General features: G+C 38.8%; 1 protein-coding gene across 1 annotated transcript in view; it reads right to left on the reverse strand.

Annotated features, from left to right (window-relative positions):
• colgalt2b (collagen beta(1-O)galactosyltransferase 2b) overlaps positions 1-17385 on the reverse strand; it is a 40663-nt gene that overhangs the window by 8992 nt on the left and 14286 nt on the right. Inside the window, exons 2-8 of the mRNA XM_041791577.1 lie at positions 8262-8372; positions 7987-8104; positions 6252-6386; positions 5966-6170; positions 1001-1120; positions 676-749; positions 387-493 (exon numbers count right to left, since the gene is read on the reverse strand). Of these exons, the coding sequence (XP_041647511.1) occupies positions 387-493; positions 676-749; positions 1001-1120; positions 5966-6170; positions 6252-6386; positions 7987-8104; positions 8262-8372 (870 nt within the window). The remainder of the gene's footprint in view (positions 1-386; positions 494-675; positions 750-1000; positions 1121-5965; positions 6171-6251; positions 6387-7986; positions 8105-8261; positions 8373-17385) is intronic.

A 17385-nucleotide genomic window follows, 5' to 3' on the forward strand; every position in this document is an offset into this window, starting at 1 on the left:
AGTTTGTCATCAGGACTCTGAGTCTGTCACCAGTGGAAACAACTTCATGAAAATCCCAGCAAGTTGCAACAAGTAACACATTTTTCCAGACAAACAATGGCTGGAGGAAGGATTAGGACATTCTCAACAGTGGATTAAAGTAAGCATGGAGGGGGGAATGTGAGTAAGTCAAGAACATTTCTACAAACACTCAGCCTCAGTTTGGACAGGATGTCTGGATTACAACGAAGAAGCAGTAGCGACAGATTGGACACACACAACTTCTCTTACTGAAGTTTTTCAGAGCAAAGTCAGAGACCACTAAGGGTGGTGGTGTTTTTCCCACGATTAAATCAGACTTAGATTAGTTCATAGACTGCAGACAGAGCTGTGTATTTGTGACCTACTTGCCATCCACTGCATCTATCAGTGTGGCGTGTAAACCCAGTGAAGCTAATGATTTCAACATCCGGGTTCTTCTGTCCAGCCGACGCTTCAAGTTGATCAGGAAAATCTTTAAAGCAGGAAAACAGAGACATTTTATTTAGTTTTCTACCTGCTCTTGATGCACAATAAGAAGAAAAAAAAGAGAGCAGATGAAATACAGGAAGAAGATGATCAGGGCATTAGAAGAGATTGGCTTATAAACAGCAAATACACAGAGGAAGTCACTTCCTAAGTATCCTTATTACTCACTTTATCAAAGCCAATCATGTCCTGTGGTGATGGGGGGAAGTACAGGTGCTCAGAGGGCTCAATGTCATGTTCAACTGTTGACACAGAGAGAAAGAAAGAAAGTTTAAAACAGCAAAAACAAGAATGGGAAAAAAAGGAAATATCAATGGATTGAGGAAGTTTATTTGATTTATTTAAAGCCTACACAGACAGTGCAGCACTGTTGGGGGGGTTAAAGGAGAAGGGGTGAGGGTTGACAGGATGCAATCATGGAGGGTCGAGAAGAAACAAACATAACAGGAGAACTAAGCAGAAAGAGAAGGAGTAGAGCACTGTGTGTACTCACTCAAAGCCTCTGTGATGGTGTGTATGAAACTCTCACTCTCATCTTCTACACTCTGCTGAGATTTCAGAGGGACAGGGAGGAAACCGTAGTGCTCTCTGTTACACACGTACATCTGCACACCTGGAATAAACACAAAAAAACATATACATATCTGTAAATATGGCCTCTTTACCCCAACATTTCAAATAAACATGCACATTAGACCACCCAAGGGTTGACAATCTCTTTCTTGTATACACTCACAGAGTGGAATCAATGCTACACAAAAGGAACTCTCCCCAAACAAATAAACAGCCTAATTTTTCCTGACTAAGTTATTGATATGCATAAAGTTTGTACAGGAAATTAAGAACAGAAAGTGCGGATGTTATTTTTGCATCTTAAATCATTTGTCATGTGCTTCAGTGCACCCCATTATTTGTTAGTAAACCGTACTGCATGACTTGCTAGCATTTTTTTATGAAATAGGATTTATATTTTTTCTGTATCTAATGAACTTGTGTTATTATTTTGGGGATTTTGATTTCCAAAGAAAATGTTTACTTTTGACAGTGCAGTTTTCATTTGAGAGATAATTCTTAGAGTGATATTTAAACATTTTTGAAGTTGGGTTGTATAAGGCAGGGATTTTTAACTGGTGGGTAAGGACCCAAAAGTGGGTCATGGAGTTGTTTCCAGTGGCCTGGGCAAAAAAATGTGGTAAAAAACTTTTCTGAGTCCTTAATTTGAAGGACATATGATTCATTGAATGCTATGTGCGTGCATCTGTACTACAGGAAAAGAGGAAGGCATGAAAAATGTGCCACTGCTACTTCCTTTGCCATGTCAAATTGGCTGTTTAAGAAATTTTTATGCAGCCAGTTTGGCATGGAAAAAACTAAAATAGGATATTACAGACATAAAATATGCTTTTCTCACATTTTTGACTAAATGCGGACAAAAAAGTCCTTTGGCTTTTAGAAAAATGTCTGTTTAAATAGACAAAATATTGAACACTTGCAGGGATTGTGCACTGTTGTAGCAATGATGCTGACAAACTAGTGATGTTTTGTTCAGTCTAAAGTCCAAACTGACCTATTTTTCATTGAATATATCAGTCTGCTTACATTATCAGACATTTGGCTCAGGATACAACATTAAAGAAATAAAGTGGGTCCTCTGACGAGACCAAGTGAGAACCACTGGTATAAGGTATTTAGTAATAGTAATTATATTAGCTACAAGTGATTTCACTCTACTTTGCTCCTTCAAGGAGAAGGTGCTCAAGGAAGCTGAGCTAACAGTGCTACAGCCTGGTACAGCTGCTCCACGTCACGTTACTGAAGGGAGCTTTATATGCCACCTACAGCAGTCAGAATATTAAAAACATCTCAAATTAACTTTAGATCAACTGAGACACGATGAAGTGACAGTGCTGAGATGGCTCTTAAGTCTCCTGACAAAAAGCTCCAATGTGCTGGCTTCAGCTGTGTACATAAATGCATTAACTATTCCTACCAAAATAGTTTTTTTTTAACCAGGCTCCATACATGCTAATTTCTGCTGCAAAAATCAAAATTTAAACATGAAGCTTTTGTGTGATATCCTGAGCTTTTGCAGGCAAGACAGTTCTTAAGGTACTGTATTTTTTTTTACGCATTGGCATTGGCTTCATTTTACAACCACTGGGGTTAGGTATTATTTGAGCTTTTTCTGATCCTGGTGCTAAATAAATACATTTACACGTTGCCTAAAAGGTGCCAGTGCCTAAGTGGTGCCTGAATCTGTACTATTAAGAGAAAAAAGTCAGCGGTTGAATGCATCTATCTTAGTATTGTAAATGAGCCAGAGAAATAACTTATAAAGATGCCTATAAAAAAGGTGACTGAGTCATTGGTAGAGACACACGAGCAAAGCACAGTCATAGCTCCAGACAATAAAATATTCAAAAGACAATCATGCTCTGCTAAAACAAGAGGTGAAGGTACCAAATCAAAGCTTCGAAATCTGTGCTTTAATTTGGTATGGTATCAGATGTGTCGTTAAATAATTTACATTTTGCAAGCACTTACTCATATAAACTTTCATTTAGCCATTATCATACCCAGCAGGACTGCAGCAGCATTTCCACAGTGGGATTAACTCAAGAAGATTTACCAACAAACTTAATTTGTAAGAAAAAATGGCAAATTTATGCCAGATCTCTTCTTTTTTTAAAAGATTTATTTTTGGCCTTTATTGGATAGGACAGTGGATAGAGATGGAAACGGGGAAGAGAGTGGGGAGAGACATGCAGGAAATTGTGCCACGGGCCGGATTTGAACCTGGGTCGCCTGCGTATATGGCATGCGCCTTAACCACTCGACTACTGGCACACCATGCCAGATCTCTTCTTTAAAAAAAAACAAAAAACAAAAAACTCTACTTCAGAGCTCTTAACCAGGGTCCAACGTTGAGGTTTTTTCCTACTTGCCCTTCAGGGTAAATGCTTCCCAAATCTACTTGCCCAATCTAAATTCCTACTTGCCCTGTCCAGGAGGTACTTTTTCTGGCTGTCAAGTGCATACATTTTACTCACAACATACTTAGAACTAAAATCCAGTGCCTGTCGACTGTGGAAAGCAATACACAACACTTCTTTCTTAAGAAAACTGTATTTATTAGCGATGTGTTAGCCCACTGAAAATTATATTTAACTTTGTACAGATCAGTGCAATGTGAAAGCTGCACCAGGTTGTTTTCTGAAGAAATTCAAACTCAGGAATTTCATATTTACAATACTAATAAGGTAGTAATACAAACTCAGAAATATTTTTTTTTGTAACTGATGAAACCAACTATTCTCAGAGGAAAATCAGGTCAGCAAAACACTGACACTAGAGAGGTGGCAGGGTCTACATATGTACCAAGTATAAAATGTTGCTTCTGTTTTTATTTGGTTTATTCATCATGAAACTGAAGAAATTTTGCCGAGATGTGAAAATCAATCAGTTAAGATTTTTCTAGTTTGATTAAAAATGTCTTCCCCAATACTACATAATACACCTTTAAAGTGCCATTTCACAGCTCCACCCTGTAACTGTAACAGTTAGACCAGTGGTACTCAGCCTTATTCTACCAAAGAGCCACATTGTCTAAAAAACACTTTAGTAAGAGCTACAATACAAACCAGGAATGTAAGGTAGATAACAGATCAGTTAATCTGTAGTTGTAATGAAATAAAACAGTGGATTGGTGGATAATTATGAGGTTAAACGGGATACAAATGTCTGTGTAGAGTCAGAAGAACCAATATTTCACTGATAATGAGCATATATTCATTTTATTTATCACTGACATCAGGCTAAAACCTTGTATCTCAATTTTTCATGATTTTAATTTGTTTTTATAAATCATATTTATATCACTGTTATAAATTACAAATTTTTCATTCCCTGAAAAGTGATCATTTTGGAGATACCAATCTTTGGCCCAACACCAGCGTTATGAAAGTTCCACCTGGCCTAAAGATTTTTCAAGATCTTAGAATGTGCTGAGTTTGAGCTCTGAGATGCTTTTCAAAGAGCTGATTAATTGTGGTTGGCTATTTGGGTATTAATAGCTCACATTGGGGCAATTACTAGAGTTCTGTGGATTTATTAAAATAAAAGATAAACTTTCTAAATTTTTTTCCCACTTATTATTAATTCTTTAGTTGGGGGGAGGGGCCTCATATTGGTCTTTGCCTTGGGCCTCCAAATGACTAAAACCAGCCCTGCCTCACACCTGCAGCTCTCCAGACACATCGTTTCACCCTTCCTTATTTTGGAGCTTTGGTTTTATATTTCTGCTCTTTTGACAATATTTATGATCATTAGTGCATTAAAGATCAAACAAAACACCCACGTTTGGACAAATTTCACTAGATATGACATTATCTCCACGTGTGATCTGTGTGTGTTATGCTTGTTGACGATGCGTATCGGCATAATTGTCAAAAGATCTGGGTGTGAGAGAGCATCGGTAGGATGTGGCTGGAGAAAAAGTTAAAATGAGGAAATGGGAAGCTTCAGATTAAACACGACAGCACACCTCAATGAATGAGCTTACAGAAGAGACGCACCACCGGCGGACTTCCTCTGCTCTCTTCTCTTACACACACCCCTCCGTCGAGTGCATCCGACAGTAACAAAATATGGATTTAGACTTACCATGAATCTTTACTGATGACAGTGTTTACCTTCATAGAGGGGTTCTACTTAAAGTTTGTGCAGCTGTCTGCATGTCAGCAGACACGCTCAGCCAATGGAGGCAGCGACACACTGCATCTGGCTACTCGGGGGCTCCATAGTAACAGAAACGAGAGAGGAAAATAATAAAATTAATGAATAGAAAAGCTCAGAGTCATGCTTGCCGATCGGGCAAGTCCTTACAAGTTTTGCTTCCCCGTCAGCTTTTTGGAAGTTGCCCCAGGCATTCCAGCAACCGTTAATGTCAGACCCTGTTAACATACTCTAGGAAAAAACTATATATATAATGATGAGAGAAGAACATCCCTCTGAATCTCCTCAAGTTTCTTTGTGAATGTACAGCATGTAAGTTGATGTATGGGTGTTTCTTGTGTTTACTTCTTAGCTGGCAAACACTACTGTTGTTAATGAAAGGAAAGTTAATGGGTCTATTTTGTCCTTCTGGTTGATTATTTACATCAAACTAAGAAATCTTCAAACACTGATATTTCTGCATTCTGCATTTAAAACGAACAGATGTAAAGTCAGGACAAACACATGGATCTATTTCTTCTGCTTTCATTCATCAGTTTTAATCCGTACCATGTGCATAAACCAATAGAATGCCCTCAGTGTTATGGAGCAGTGCTAACGTGCAGATCAAAACCAGGATGACTCCAAATGAATCCTCACATCACTGACATTCCTCAGTTACCATGTCATTTGCAGCTCTGTTAAAAATGTGGTAGTTTGTTGTTAGCTGAGCTTTCAGACTGACCTGCCTGACGGGCCGAGAAAGCAAACACCATGATGTCATCAAACGCCCAGCTGTAGTCTGGGTGAGGAGGGTAGAAGGCCAGGTCTCTGCTGGATTCACGACGCAGGTCTAATAAAAAGGTGCTGTGGACCATGGGAACAGGGAAACAGCCTAGCCGCTTCCACTCCCTGATGGGCTGGTAGTCTGGGGTTCTCTTATAGTAACCCTGCATAACAAGAACACCAGGTTCAAGTAAAAAAACAGCTTAATGAGCAGGCAGATATACAAATCAAAGCCTAAACAGTACCTGTGGGGTCATGCCGCACCAAAAGTTGGAGTAAAGCGAGCGAGACTCTAACATGGGAGCCACCAGAGTCAGGTTTTCAGCCATCATCAAGGTGAGGAGTTGTGGGTTGGTCAACAGATTGTCACTGTCAACAAACTACAGAGGAAAGACAATCATCCATCTTTAAACACTGATTATCAAAACAGTCTCAGAAATGGCAAACCATATCAACACAAATTAAAGACACCATAATCAGATAAACATCCCACCTCCCATGTAGTTTTTTTAGTAGCTATTTTTGCATGCTTCATCTCAGCTGAAAACTGTGTAGAGTTTCGTCAATACCTTTTACCAGGCCTGTCCACAGAATTGTCTTAGCCCCTGTAAAACCAAGAGAATGGGCCCTCTCCAGTTGTGATTTATTGACGATATCAATTGTGTATTGGATCAGTAGCATTAGAGTGACCTCAGTGACCTCATTTTGGAGCTGAAAGAGTGTCAAGCTATTATAGGGTTTTGATGTTGAAATTACTTGTTTTCACCTGTTTTTGCCACTTTTAAGCCCTTTTCACCAATATTTCCATCAACCTTTGCCAGTTTCAACCCACATATAGCTAATTTTGCCACTTTTCAGTCCTTCTTGCCTCTTTGAATCCATTTTTGCTACTTGTTAATCCATTTTCATGACTTTTTCTGCCAATTTTTTTACACTTTTAATTAATTTTGCCACATTTAAAACCCCTTTTCACTGCTATTTCTGTTGACTTTTGCCACTTTCAAACCACATTTAACCAATTTGACCACTTTCCACTCATCCTTGCCTATTCAAACCAATATTTGTCCTTTTTAACTCCATTTCTCCATTATTTCCCCCATGGGTTAAAAAGGTTGCAAAAATGGGTTTACAGTAGCAAAATGACCAAAAAGTTGCCAAAATGGGTGAAAAGTGGTAAAAAGAAGTGCCCAAATAGGGCCTCAAGTGTCAAACAGTGGCCAAACTGGGCAACAGTATAAAAGGGTATAAAATTGAAAAAAAAAAATCCACAAAAAATTGCCAAAAATGAGAAAATGTGAGAAAATTGGCTAAAATGGACAAAAAGTGGCAAAAATGACAAAAAGTGGGAAAAAAAGGAGTGGCAAACAGTGAAAATGAATTTGAATTGACAAAGCAGTGGCAAAGATGGGCAGAAATTGCCAAAAAGGGTCAAAAGAGCCAAAAAAGACAAAAAGGGCAACAAACTGCAAAAATGGGCAGAAAATGCATGAAGGAGGGGTTTAAATGTAGCATGAATACATAATTCCAACATCAAAACTCCATCACACTTTGACCGACTTTTTAGCTCCAAAATGAAGCAACTGTTGATGAGGAAGCTAGCACCAATGCTACTGATCCAACACACGTGCAATGACATAACCAATAAATCACAACTGGGGAGGGCCCATTCTCTGGGTTTTTCAGGTGTTCAGCCAGTTCTGTGGGTAGGCTTCCTACCGACCATCATGTGTCTAAACCAAACTACTAGCCAGTTCCCTTTTGTTGGCAGAAAGCTTGGAGCTTCTCATTTTGGCTAATAGTGCTAAATTTTTACTTAGTATTTGATACTTTGCAAATGTAGAGAAGTATCATACTTCCCCTGATATATACCTAAGTAAGGTTAAATTACTGATTTAAAAAAATACTCAAAAAAGCTACTCAATTACAGTAATTTCAGTGCATGTAATTAGTTACTTTCCACCCCTGTTTACTATGTCTTACTAGTATGTAGTCGGCCCATCTTTCCCTGGCGGCCTTCAGTGCTGCCTGTCGTAGCTTCATCAGATGGTTGAATCTTGAAGGCGACCAGTGCTTCGGACCCCACTCATCCGTGTAGGACCTGATACAGACAAAGATTAAGGTAGTTTACGTGTCTTCAACATAGGTAAATTCATGAATGCAATATATTCGTGAGCCAGGGCTACTTAGGTTTAGAATTAAGTCTGAAGTACTTAGAATAGATGCTAATAAATACTCCTGTGGAAACTGTGACTCACCTCGGCTCCTCCATGGGTCTCCACTCTACATAGTGGTACACACGCTGAGCTCTCTTCAGCCACTCTCTCAGCATGGCAGTAGTGTTGTCTACATTATGGTCTGTTGCAGCCCTGAAACAAAAACAAACAGGCAACAAAGGATGCCATTCAGATGAAGCAAATCCAGCATCCTTGTATGACATCAAAGTAGTAGTCTCTAAATGAGGTACACTTCCTGTTGTAGAGCATCTGCTAAACACTTGTAAACAGCTGCCTGTTGGCATGTCAGGACTGTTTTCAGGCATAAGGATGTAAAGCTGAGCCAAACATGACGTACAAAGCTGCAAACTGTCATTAACTTGCAGCGGAAAGGGTGAGACACTCTTAAAATTCTAAAAGCATATTGTGGGAGAAGACAATCAGCTCTCCAGATTCGTCCCGTTTCTGTCTGATGTTACAGGTAATGATAATTCCAGCTCTTTTTTGAGATCTTTATCATTTAGTTCAGTTTAGTAATAAGAGCTGGCTCTTTTGGCTCCAAACTGCTCTTCATTTATGGCATTTTGGCTGAACAAAATCAGGCAGAGTTAGCAGTGATTTATCATATGAAGTGAAGTGTTCTTATAATTTTACCTGATCATATAATTCCCAGAACTGAACATGATGTGATAGGTAAAACATTAAGCTTGCACCACTAAACAATAGGTGTACCTGTGGCCGCGTGGCGTGGTGTGGTAAAAGAGTCAACCTTTATTTTCGCTATCAAATAAAAAAAGGAGAAAAAAATTCAGAATAGGTCTAATCGTTGACATAAAAGAGCTGAAGTTAGAACCAGCTCATGAATGACACATCCCTGGATGTTACTACGGGAAACCTCAGCAAAGTCTCCTAATTCACTTACTGGACAAAGTCTGAGGAGCCAGAGAACAGACAGACATCAGTGATGCAGTGGTGGACTCCACATGTTTGAGGGGCTGAGGCAAAAATAATAAAGAGGGCGACTTCTCTCTGCGATGAGGTGCTAGTGCACAAAAAGTTGTCATGAATAAAATTAAATGTTTTTAACATGTGATTACACCTCTGTAATAAAACAGACAAGGAATTAGAGACTACATGGCCACTTATTTAACAAAAACACACAAGTGAAGATGTGAGCTACAGCCTCAAGATGGAAAATAACTACAAAAACAGCTGCCACTGGCAATGCGGAATACACGGTATGCTGAGGAGTTTAGCATGGGTAGGGAAGGGCACCCATTTGTCCACATTTTGTCCACTGGAAGGGCACCCTAGAGAGACCTTTTAACTTTCTGTGGATTAGGTGGGCACCATGGAGGACACTTTATCACCCAATGCCTTGTGAATGCAAGACAGTCTGGCTGCAGACCGTAGATCTCAGACAGCCCCTCTCACAGACTGTTACTGTGAGACGTTTCTGTCAGAACAGAAGTGCCTTAATTCATTTTACAGTTTATTAATTAATTTACCAGTACAACGTGTTTCCAGATTTAGATTCTTTTAAATTCAGCTTGATTCATAAAGTCTGGCAGTTACATTCATGAAATATAGCTAGCTTAGCTTTAGCTACAGCCAACATAGCTATGCTAGCTACGTAATTAACATTACTACAGAAGCCAATGTAGCTAAGTTAGCTTTAGCTTAAGCATAGCTCAAATTTTTGCTACATGAGTTACACAGCTTACATAGCAACCATTAGCTTTGCAGCTTTGTTCATATAGATATCAACGAGCTTGGTGAGCTTATGCTGTAGCTACATTAGCTACCTTACTCTGTTAACAACCAAGCCTAGGCATCTAACAGAGCAACATCAACTTCATAGTTGACATAACTACATAAGCCAATGCAGCTAAGTTAGCTCTAGCAAATGTAGCTAAATGTTAACTATGTAAGCTACATAGATTACATAGCTAAAGTAGCTACCATTAGTAGCTTTATAAGTATAGATATCCATGAACTTGGTGAGCTTATGCTTTAGTTACTTTAGCTATGTTGCTCCATCATCTATATAGGTAGCTTAGACAGCTAACAGAACTTTTGTAGTCTACGTTTGCTGTGTTGGAATGTTTTCATGGAGAACAAACTTTCTTCCACCAAGCAGACTGTTTTCTCTGCCTTATTGAATGTTTTGTTATAAGTTTAGTAGGTCAGGTTTTTTACTTTAATGTTTGGTATCCTAATCCTTACCTTAAACCTCACCCTCACCTAATTCAAAGTTTAAAATTGATGTTATTTTTTAAGTTTTAGCGAGTATTTCTGTTCTGACAGATGCTGTATCTCACAGCAAATGTCTGCCAGAGGGTACATCTGAAAGCTGCAGTCTCCAGCCAGACCCCTCTCTGTGGAAGGGCATGCTTTGAGGGCACACTGTAAGTTTTGTCCCCTGGAAAGGCACTTTATCATGTTTTATGTAACATAGGGGAATCTAAGAGGACACTTTTTTCTGGTGTTTCTTTGAATACCAGTGCACAAGGGGGGCTAATAGTCCCCCACCCTCTCTGAGTCCACCAGTGCTGTACTGTACTTGTCAATATGTGAACTTTAGTTGACAGAGGCATTAAAATGTACCCTAGGATATCTTTAACAATCTTTCAGAGTTCCATAAAAGGATGTCTAGCTTTGAATCTGAATATTACTACACTTTGTCAACAACTTAACACAAAAAATACAGACAGAGCACCAAAATACTCACACTCATACCTGTAAGCAAATGATGTCAGTGTAAGAGTAAGGAAAGCTGCAGCTGCTTATTTGTCATCCCTGTGGTTTTTCACTCAGTGAGAGATTTCCACCTCAGCTCCCACCGCTGACTCAGAGAACACACTGTGACTACTATGAGGGTGGGTGTGTATACATGTCAAATTAAAACTGTAATATAAAAGTCTTGTAGAAATGAGCAGTTCACTATCATCTCTACACATTTGACCTTCAGAAAATTAAATATCAGCAGCCTTACACTTTCTCTTTGTAGAAGGGAGGTCAACAAAATGTGATGCTGAACACAAATTAGCATGCACAAACACGCACATAAATTTAGTAAGATGGAGTTTTCCACTGCTTGCTTTAATATTCCTCACTCTCCAAAATAACAGCCAGTTTTAGACTGGCTGGACAGAGATAGAAACATACATATTTGAGCACTGTCTCTTCAGTAAATACACTCTCATTGTAGAAGATAACAGTGTTGGCACTCATTATTAACCACGTTCAACACAAACAGAAACACCTGTTCTCACACTGACATGCACACAGATGCTTATGTTATCATGCAAAAGAGGGACAAAAACTATAAACATTTTAAATTTCACACAGGTCAGCACAGAAATGAGTCACAAGGGGCAGTTTCCTTATATTTAGTTATGAATCGCCTCCATTTAGACAGATAAACAGCTCATCGGACAGAACCTGCAGCTGGAGAGGAGCTGAGTCTAAAAGAGGCCATGTGGTCAATCATTTTAATAGTGCACAAGACTGTGCATGCCTACACTTGCAGGTGTGTTTCAAAACATAAGGCAGTTTATTTTTGTGTCTTGGGAATGTTGGTTTAACAGCAGAACGTCTGGTGATTTATTTGTTGCACAAGTGGAGGTTTACAAGTTTGACTGTATCTGCTGGAGTGTGTGTAAAATGTTATGAGTATATGTGTAAAAGGAAAAAAAACACACTTGGATGCAAGCACATGCATGTGTATAAATGCCTATGAGAGTGATAAAGGTCCTGAAAACTACCTGTTGTTTTTATTGTGAGCTTGAAACACAGTGGCAGCCCTGAGTGGTTGGTAATGAGCAGATGTGCGCACGTTTACATGCTTTTAAACCGCTAAAGAGCACATCGCCAGGGGAAATAAATGTGCTTCTACATGCCATCTCCCGATGACAGACTGAGCTCCAAGCTAGGATTTTAAATAGTGGGACATCTGTACAGAAAGTAAGGAACAATGCACGGTACAGTATAGGAACATTTTGGCAACTGCACTGTTAGAACATTGCAAAATACATAAATCTTGGTAGGTATATTTGTCTGACTTTAAGTCAAGAATATCTTATTTCAGTTATTGTAAGTAATGTCTTTCAGTATATAACAAGCAACAAAATAAGGCTTAAACAAGAAAGCAAATAGCCCTCAATTTTTTTTTCAATAAGATGAAATGTCTTATGTCAAAAGCTTTGAAAAGTGCATTTTCTCTCACTGTTGACAATCCACTTTTACTTATTACAAATAGCTCAGGCTTTATTTTGGGTTGACTTTTTCAAAATAAGATGCTGATATGGACATGTCAGGTGATTCTGGCTTACATTTGGTTCAAAAAGAAAATCTTGACTTGAGATTAGACAAATACACTTCCTTAGATGTAAGTTTTTTGTATTTGAGTGTGTGCATGTTTGGGGTTGGGTGAATATGGGTGAAATGGAACATTTGAACCTAGGCATATTTATCTTTACATCTCAAAAACTGAAACTTGACATTAAGATAATAATAATGAGAGAATAAGAGAATAAAGGATCAGTGGGGTTAAGATCAATTCCAGGTGTGACACACCCCTGATTAACTTGTAATTATTATACACATTTTAAGAAAAATTATGGTAATTATTGTGCTTTTTAAAGCAATTTTGACACTGCCCCAGTTTACTATTGGTAAAATTGGACAGTGTTTTTTTGGCAGACTGAGACAGTCATATAAGTCATTGTAAGTGGGGAATAGAGTTCCTTTTTACATAGCCTAATTTGCCAGCTAGCTAAATGTCTAAATAAGGATTTAGTTAAATTTTGATTTTGTTGTTTGCTAGCATTTAGCTAAAGCTTTACCAATAGTGGCCTGGAAAGTCTGGGTTAAGTCAATATGTTTAAGGAAGACTCATCAATTCTGTGTTAAATTTCCCTTGTTCTTTCATCTGTATAAAGTGCTGGAGTTACTGAGCTATTTAGAATAGTGTCATATGAGGGGCTATGAATTTTGAATTATACTTAAAGCTATATTTCTGTATTTTTGGAGCTGGGTTGTATAAGGTTCTTGATGATAGCCTAACCCTAACCCTCCAGGATTTAAGTGAGCTTTGCCCCTTCAAACAGGAGGCGCTTGGGGAGGCGCCTAGCTTCTCCAAGCATGTTCTGTTTGAAGGGGCAATGCTCACTGAAAATACTGGAGGCCAATGGCACTATCACCAAATACAAAGCACCTTCAAAACTACTGAAATATCCCTTTAATACTGACGCAAAAGGAACATTTTCAAAGAGTGTCCCCCTTTACCCATGCTAATCCTATTTAAGAGAACAGGGTGTGGTGATTTCAGCATTTTGCTTTCACTTTGATAATTTCCCGTTTGACTATTTCCTGTGTGGAGTTCTGTTCTCCTCTTCACAGAGATTGGGCGTCTCCCTCTGCACTTGCTCTCCTGGCACCTGCACAACTGATCCTCATCACAGCAACCACCACCAGCTCTTAAGCTCTGCTCAGAGTTCTCATCAGCCCCAGATTATTCCCGCATCTCATGTGATATCGGCCAACTCCTAGTGCTTTGTTGCAAACTTTGAGTCATTTTTGAGATTTCTCCTACATGTGTGTTACCTGTGACTAATCCTGCTCTCCCTCCGTCTCTTCCAGTGCCTCCACGAGCCGCCAGTGCTTAGCCTGATCTCTGCCATGCTGCCTCACTCTCTTCCCGGATTCACTTACCAGCCTCCCCCAGCAGAGCCTCTCTCCTTCAGCCCTCATGTCCTCATGGATTCCCTCTCACACCCTGGACCCTGGATTCCCCCCCTTACCTCCTGTTATCGTCACAATAAATGCATTTAACTGCTTTATCTGTTTCTGGTTCTGCATTTTGGGTTCAACATAAAACTCTTGATCTACTGATCATAACACAAGGAGGGGTGCCGGATAGAGGATGAGGGGGTAAAGGATTTGACTCTCCTTTGTTTTACTACTTAACATTTAAAATATGCACATTTAAACAAAAATACACATTGATAATAATTTCCATGAATTCCTCACAAGGCTCATTAAAATGCCTTCAAACTTGTATACGGCTGGATTAACTTTGTTTTACAAACATCACATTAAATTGCTAATTAGGCTCTTACTTTGCTCATAAAATCAGAATGGATATAAATCTCACTAAAGTCATTTTTTCTCTGTTTTACGAGAGGTTCTTGGCAGAATATAAGGGAACTGAGTCCAGGCTGTGAATCATTGAAAGATGAGGATTTAGCAGTAGAGGAAAGGGGCCTTGGGCATGGATAAAAAGACACTTGTGAAGAAGATTTAGCTGATAAGGTAAAGCCACACCTTATCTCTGCTATGAAGATTTCAGGATGAATATATTATAAATGTACACAGTAAAACAAATCACAATTTTCCAGGAAGTATCAAATATCATGATGATAGATGTACACATTTATCAAGGATGATATAAAACATCCTTGGTTTGTAGGGACTTGAATTTGGGAACCAACAAGTTGCCGTTGTCCCACTTTATTTTCCTTCTTCTTTAGTTTAAGAGTCACTTTTGTCATGAGCACATTGTATATCCACACCTCCATCTGCTAAACTCTCGGGATTCTGAGCAGCCGTGTGATTTTTCTAACAAACATTACATCTCAGTGCTCTGTTTGATTTATGAAGTAATAAAATGCATTGGTACATCAAAAAGCTGCATAGCTACAGAGTCTCCTCTTTTCTCGGTGCATGTTAGACCATTTGTCTGACTTTACATGCAAAAGTCTTTCATTTCTCAATTTCCTGAGCCTCCAGGCAAGATCAGCAATCACAGCTGAATCGTACTGTACTGTGACCACAGCATCGAGTCAAAAAGCCTTCACAGCCCTGCCAAATACTCCCACTGAGCCTTCCTTATATGTCTCTGAAACTGTAGGATTATGAACATTCAGTCCACCTGACTACAGAACAGTCAACATTTACACAAAGACTGAGACATTTCCTAGATGTCAATACAATCCAATGCACATGAGAGGTTGATGCATTAATCTGGGCTCCAAGGCTCATATCCGCTCCTTCAGGGCCTCTTTCTTTTCTCCTCTCTCCTGTTTTGAAGTTTACTGTAAGATGCCGCCTCATTATTCTGCTGTCTGCAGGGTCAGGGTGGAGCTTCTTCCCCTTTCTATCTTTATGGTCAGCATCTGGACAACACATGCTCCCACCAGGCTTTACCTACACCCCACCACTCCCTCTCTCTATCGCTTCTTAGACGTCCTTTTATTTCCTGCCTTATGTCAGCACACTGGACCCTTCTGTCCTTCTCTTCAGGCATAAATCAACCTCACATTTTTTTCAGTCTCTAAGCTTCAAATCTCAAACAGTCCAGATACTACACACTCTGAAAAAGTGAAAATGCATAGATCAAATTCTTAATGATTCCTTCATTTGTCATCTGTTGTACTGGCTTGCGTGAAATTCCATAAAATCAAGCATACATTATGTATTGTCCTTTTTGATTCAGTTTGTTTGATTTATTTATTTGGCTAACATGACAGAAATATATATAAGCTTTGTGTTAATAGGCTATTGTTATTTTACATTCCAGTGGTTTGTAGCTGGTCTGTCCCCTATTCTCACACCAAAAACTCCCAAAGGAGAAGTCATGTACCAGATTTTCACACATTTTTAGTCTCAACAAATTTAGCGAAGAAACGTTGCAGTTTGGATCTCATGTGGAGCAAAATAAGTGACAGGTCACTACAAACATGATTAAAAAAGCATATATCTACAAAAGCCCAAGAGGAAATTCATGAAAACATTTTATCTTACTCAGTTTCCCATGATACTATGTCAGCTGTTGTTGATTTTAAGTGATTTTTAAAAATTAATGCATCATCATTAGAAAAACAGCTTTTTTTATCCCAAGATATTGAGATAAATAAGTCAAGAACTGCTGAAAACAACATAATTAAAGCATTCTCAAAGTAAATTGGGGTAGAATTGAATATATGGATGTATTTCCACTTGTATGATGTATTTCCATTTTAACAAATAATAAATGAGAAATATGGTAATATTAATGACGTATTTCCCAAGTAAAAATGTGTTGTCAGGTTATTCCTTGTAATATTCTGACAATTCTCTGGTAATTAGGTGGTATTTTATCCCAACCCTAACCCCCAAATTGTAACCCTGCAAATTACTTGAAAATTATTCAGGAAGAACTCACCTAAACCAAAATAAATTACCTGGAAAATAACAAGCAACTTATACAGAAATTTTCATCTGATTTATAAAAAGAATTACTGGATAAATTCCACCCAATTACCAGAGAATTGACACATTACTGCCACAGAAATTGGCAAAAAAAGTGGCTGAATTGGGTGATAAGTAGCAAAATTTAGCAAAAAGCAAGAAAAATTGGTAAAAAGTGAAAAAAGAATTGGCAAACTGGGCAAGATATGGTGGAAATGGGCAAAAAGGCAACAAAGTTGGTAAAAGTGTTATAAAGAAGAGGCAAAAATAAGCAAAAAGCTGCAAAAATTGGTAAAGAGTGGAAAAGTGGGTGAAATGCAGCACAAATGGGATAAAAGTGACTAGAAAGTGGCTGTAATAGGTGAGAAGTGGCAAAACTGAGCAAAAACCCACAAAAATGGGTGACACTTGGATGTGACTAAAGTTATCACTTAAGATATTACAGTGAACAATGTTTGCTTTGTTCAACTAGAAGTGCAGCAACCATACAGTAAACTATCCTGTTACTTTGGCCACACCTGCATCTCCATCACCTTTGAGATAATCAGCACACTTCACCACTCTCTCCAGCTCTCTCCCTCTCTTTCATGTTATCACCTGCAGGAGCGTGTCAGATAACAGGAAAGGTGTCGATGGCTGACATCTGGCCCTTAAACACAGAGGCTTGTCTTAAGTCTGGTCCTTTAAGGTAAACACACCTCTGAACGGCTCCAGCCGGCCAGTGTCAGCTGACTGTTGGTCAAATAAACTATCTAATATCCCTGCCAATAATGACCCACTGCTGCATATAATTAAGAAGAAAGAATGTCTCTTTCAGACTCTAGCATAGTAACCTTTAAAACATAATAACCATGCTTAAGTGTGTGTATGTGTGTTGACTTTGCAGTATAGGCTGACGTGGCTGAGAGCCTCTTGATTGCCTAGCGGGGCAAAG

This window comes from Cheilinus undulatus, linkage group 7, assembly GCF_018320785.1.
Source record: "Cheilinus undulatus linkage group 7, ASM1832078v1, whole genome shotgun sequence".
Taxonomy (NCBI): domain Eukaryota; kingdom Metazoa; phylum Chordata; class Actinopteri; order Labriformes; family Labridae; genus Cheilinus; species Cheilinus undulatus.